The following is a 4814-nucleotide window of genomic DNA, read 5'->3' on the forward strand; positions in this document are numbered from 1 at the left end:
ATAGGTCAACTTGGTTATTGCTTTGCAATAAATACTTCTGCTCAGTCAGTAATGATCTTTATTTAAGATTCTTATGAATTGTTACTATTTTAAACCACACTTGGAATGCTGTTTATGACACATGGACTTTTCTCCAGAAAAGCTAGCCTGTATCCAGATTCAATGGGCAGCAATTGCATTCCTGATCCAAGAAACAAAACTAGGAATTCGGACAAAAACAGGCTTTGATGGCTGGGTACAGTCCAGTCCCCAAGAGGTGACTCCATATTGGACAAATCTGTCCTTATCTTGGCAGACCAGTGGTCCTCCAACTTCAGCCTAGAGAGGAGAAGACAGAATAAGGTGACTTCTCTAGTGATGGAGATATTAGACATGCAAACAGCAAAATACTGACAGAAATAATATTTTGGTAACTCTGAAGACCTTGGAATACGGGTGAGGCAAGGGCTGTGGAGAGAGAGAAAGTGTTTTACTCTGGAGTAAAAATATTGGGATAAAAAAAAAAAAAGTTCTTTCCAACAATCCAGACCATTCCTCTGGTCTGAAGATCTATCGATTATGGATGTGGGAACATCCCCAGATCACTGTGAGGCCAATTACACAACAAAAAGGAAGATGCTTAATTTTTCACATCCTGTGACCTTCTTGACCCTGGACAAAATGAATTTAATTATTTTAATGCTGTTCCTTAAAATCCATCCATCGTGACAGGATATGAATACCTATGTCCAAGGATTTGTGACCCTGTCAATGAATGAACTGCCCACACTCTCAAAGATATCATTTGCACTGGCAGTCTTGAACACCTGCTCAGACAGACCAGCATTTGCTTTCCAACTCTGTCACTGAGTAGCTACCAGCTTTTTACTGAAAAGCTCCCAACATGATAGCCTACATTAAGAAAAACACATTTTAAAAGTCTTTTCATATACTTGTGAAAATTAGAAAACTGGAAGCACTTCAATCTTTATTTAATCAAGGGATTTGATCAAGGGATTAAAGAAAGATGTGGTACAACTCCAGGCTGTGCCAGAAACAGTCACTGCCTTTCCCTCTGTCTCGAGGAACAAAGGGAAGCCTGGGTAGCATATTACAGGCTTTACTGCAGATGAGGTGGAATATTCACAACACTAGGCTACTAGCAGTAGCAGCAATTCTGAAAGGAAGGCAAAATTATCCTATACAATTTCCCTGCTGTTCTGATTGACTGTGTGAGTATAAAAATTGCCATGTATACCTCAATTCTTATGGTTCATACAGAAGCCTGGAGTGGCTGAAGCTATTTCTGAGCCTTGAGAGTACAACTTACTTACCCTCGAAGCTAGATTATTCTTACCTCACAGTTACCTATGCTTCCAAAAGTAAATCCACCACAAAATTCATGATTTTTGACTCTTCCATTATGAAATTTAGGGTGATTACATATTCTATTTTCAAGCACAGGGAATTCAACATCTTTTAATCTGTTCTCTGTGTTGGTACCTTTATGAACAACCAAGAAAATACAACAGTTATAACTGGTAGCCTGGGCATTGTGATCCAGTGAAGCCTCAATAATGAAAGGGCTGGGATACGTCCCCAGCTCTACTATAGTCTCTGAGCTCCTTGGAGGACCTTATTAGATCTTAAAACTTTTTTACACTTGGATCGTACCTACCCTCTACAAGCAGGTGTTATACTTCTTTGCAAAGTGTTACTAAATTAATAAAAACAGGTGCTTGGTATTGTGAACCATTGGGTAGGTTTGTAGGCTTTCATTATGGTGCAGTAGCAAGGGGCTTCTTTCAGGGCGAAAAGGTTAGCCTGGATTTACTTTACATTAGTGTGAACTATTTCAAGCCTAAAGTGTTTTCCAGACAAGGAGAATGTTTGTGGTTTACTTAGTTTAGTTACACAGTTTACTTAGATGTGGGGCTCTGGCTCTGCTCCCCCTCCCCTCCTCATTTCGTGAACTAGTCGTATGACATGACAGGACCCTCCTTCCCACTGCCTACATGCAACAATGGTCTGTTGATCTTTTCCGCCCTAATGCACTTCCGGAAGAAATCTAGCCCGTACCCTTTTTTTTTCTTTTTCTTTTTTTTTTTTTTTTGGTGGCTATGATGACTAGAACACAGGATGCAGCTGCCACCGTGTGGCGAGCTGAACAAAAAAGAAACAAATGCAAGGTAAGAAAGGCAAAAAGAGTGAGAGGAAAGCCAATAAATACTGTCTACCCTGGAGAAAAGTGTTTCTTGATAGTGCCGATGAGGTACACTAATACTAGAGGGATTATTCTTAAGCATTTTTTTTTACAGCATCAATTTTGTAGCTAAATGACACGAGAAGGGGGAAAGGTAGTGCAATGTATGTGAAGTGTGAATCTCAGAGACAGGGACATGTTCTGTTTTTTTTTATTTTTTTTCTTTTGTATTTTAATTCTGTGGATGCACACACAAAGAAAAATCCATTGGCTTCATTTTACATGTGGAGTATTAATAAGGTGCTGCCTGGCAGTTGGGGTGGGAAGGGCATCCCTTGCATGTAGCCCAGCAAGGCCAGATGTGTGTATGTGGGAGCTGGTACTGAATGAGGGCAGATGCTAACATCACTGCTAGAAGGTGTAGGGACTAGGAGTCACCTCCTGCTGCCGCAAGTGAGAGTCAAAGAGGGCTCAGCACAGGTGGGGTAAAAGCTGGGCAGCAGGAGACCACACGTTTGTTTTTTAATGCTAGACTGAACAAAACTCAGGTAAGGGTTTTACTGACATTAAACCCCTTCAGCCTGTGCCCAAAGATGGCTGGATGTGAGCAAGCTCTGACTCAGAGGCTTCACGGTTCCCAGGATGCCTTCTTACCTCAGTTACAAGCTCTTAAGGCTGGTGCTTGCCCATGTATCCTACCAGTCTGGAGTGAATGTAGGTCCCTGCAGAAGTCTATGCGAACAGCAATGTTTAGACCACAGGAAGGCAAGTGCAAGCTTCATTCAGATGTTTTAAAAAAAAATATATCTGAAGGTCAAAATTAAAGGCAAGGGCATTATTTGAGTATTGTCCTTATTTGTGCAAATACAGTATGTGCCTAAGCTAAAGAAAGACTAAAATAGTCAGAGATAAAAGGTGGTAAAGTCTTAAGGCTAATTCTCCTCTCTCCTTCCTTGTTTAATGAATTCAGTTTATGTGAGCAATGAGGGGGGGAAAATCAAGCTCTGAGAGAAAGAAATGAAAAGAATCATGTTGCCTGTTGACCTTTGATTTAGTGAAATCTTACGTAAAATGTGTTTTTCAGGTCCCAGGAATGCATGCATTTTTGGATAGGATTTGAAAACCTTCCTAGGTTTTCAGCCACACCAAATATGCTTTACCTCTTGCTCTTCCCCAGGCAGTTAGAAAACACACTGCATTTCTTTCTACCATCAGACCAGTTTCAGGCAAACAAACTGGTTTTACATGGTCAGTAATTGTTACAGGACTGGAAAACAAACAAAGAATCATTAAAACATCCTTAGAAAAATTACTGTCAACTTGTTCAGTCTTCATACTCTGAAGGCTCTGCAGGGAAATGGCATGGGGAAGGGTGGAGAAGCTGATGGTGTCTTAAAACTATATAGCTGGTTGTAAGATGGTGCCTAGTCACTTAGTGAAAAAAAGAGGTTCCTTACAGCAACTGAAACTCTCTGGGATGTGTTTGCGGACACAGTCACAGTGCGAGTGTGTTTGCAGCATAGTGCTAGAGCACTGATCTCTGGTTACCCCTGTGGTGTGTATAGGAACACACACAAACCCAAGCACAGCTCCTAGAAACCCTTGGAGGTGGTGTGAGCCTGACTTATCTCAGATTGTTCCTGCCTCAGAGGTCATGGACGTTTTCAGGGACTTCACAAGAGGAGGGAGGGATGGATGAATGAATAAGTACACCGATATAGCTGAAGGTGTGCCTGGAGGCTTCAGGGCTGGAATAAAACTCGATGTGTAGTGGACAGGGCCCTGGGAAGCAGTTCTGCAGAAGATGAAACTGTTGCATAGGGAGGTCTTTGCTTTGGACTCCCTGATCCCTTATTGACTTTCAGATAAAGATGTGAAAAGATGAGGTGGCTTCTGGAAGGTATATTGCCCTAGGAGTCAGACAAGTGCAAACAGTTTTGGTACAGTGAAAATGTGTGTCAACAAGCTATTAAATGACATCTACCACTGTCAGAAACCTACCCTGTGAAGACTAGTTCTGACTGTGAAAGAGAGTAAAAGGACCTGAATAAACTTCAGATGTTCAGTCAGGGTAAAATGAACCTTTATAATCTCTTTTCAGGTCCAGAATGATTTTCTGAGATTTTCAGGAGCATTCCAAAAGGGAACAAATAGCATTGAAATAACTGCACAGTCTGCAGACTGCTCAGACATCTAAGCAAGACACAAAATAGGACTTCAGGCAATTTCGATCACGTACAGGATTTTTCACTATATCACAAGCAGGATCTGTTTTTATTGAGCTGTTGACCAAGTTTCCAGCCTGTGAAACATGCACGTGGACTGGCCTGGAGCACTGCCAGGGGAACTGGACCTTTCTACTTGCTCCATGCAGAAGCTGTGGTGCCTTATGGACAAAACTTCAGTTGGGACACATCGCTCTCAGAGCTGAGCAGGAAAAACCTCCAAGCAGAAGATCCTTCAGACATAATTCGGCTTTAGTTTGCCTCCATCCTCCCTGCTTCAGTGGAGCTACTTCTTTGGTGGTGAGTGGGAGTTCCCCGCTACAATCACTCCCACCCTAAATGGTCTCTGCCTTCCCTAAACTGTGTAAGAAGCTCACACGGGTTCTGCCAATGGGGTCATTCAGCAG

At 42.0% G+C, this 4814-nt stretch overlaps 1 protein-coding gene across 1 annotated transcript in view; it reads right to left on the minus strand.

Annotated features, from left to right (window-relative positions):
* Positions 1 to 159: 159 nt before the first annotated feature.
* The window catches only part of LOC104499200 (plasminogen-like), a 23707-nt gene continuing 19052 nt past the window's right edge, over positions 160 to 4814 (minus strand). Inside the window, exons 17-19 of the mRNA XM_010142676.1 lie at positions 3343 to 3449; positions 1337 to 1482; positions 160 to 318 (exon numbers count right to left, since the gene is read on the minus strand). Of these exons, the coding sequence (XP_010140978.1) occupies positions 160 to 318; positions 1337 to 1482; positions 3343 to 3449 (412 nt within the window). The remainder of the gene's footprint in view (positions 319 to 1336; positions 1483 to 3342; positions 3450 to 4814) is intronic.

This window comes from Buceros rhinoceros, unplaced genomic scaffold (genome assembly GCF_000710305.1).
Source record: "Buceros rhinoceros silvestris isolate BGI_N320 unplaced genomic scaffold, ASM71030v1 scaffold1739, whole genome shotgun sequence".
Classification (NCBI taxonomy): domain Eukaryota; kingdom Metazoa; phylum Chordata; class Aves; order Bucerotiformes; family Bucerotidae; genus Buceros; species Buceros rhinoceros.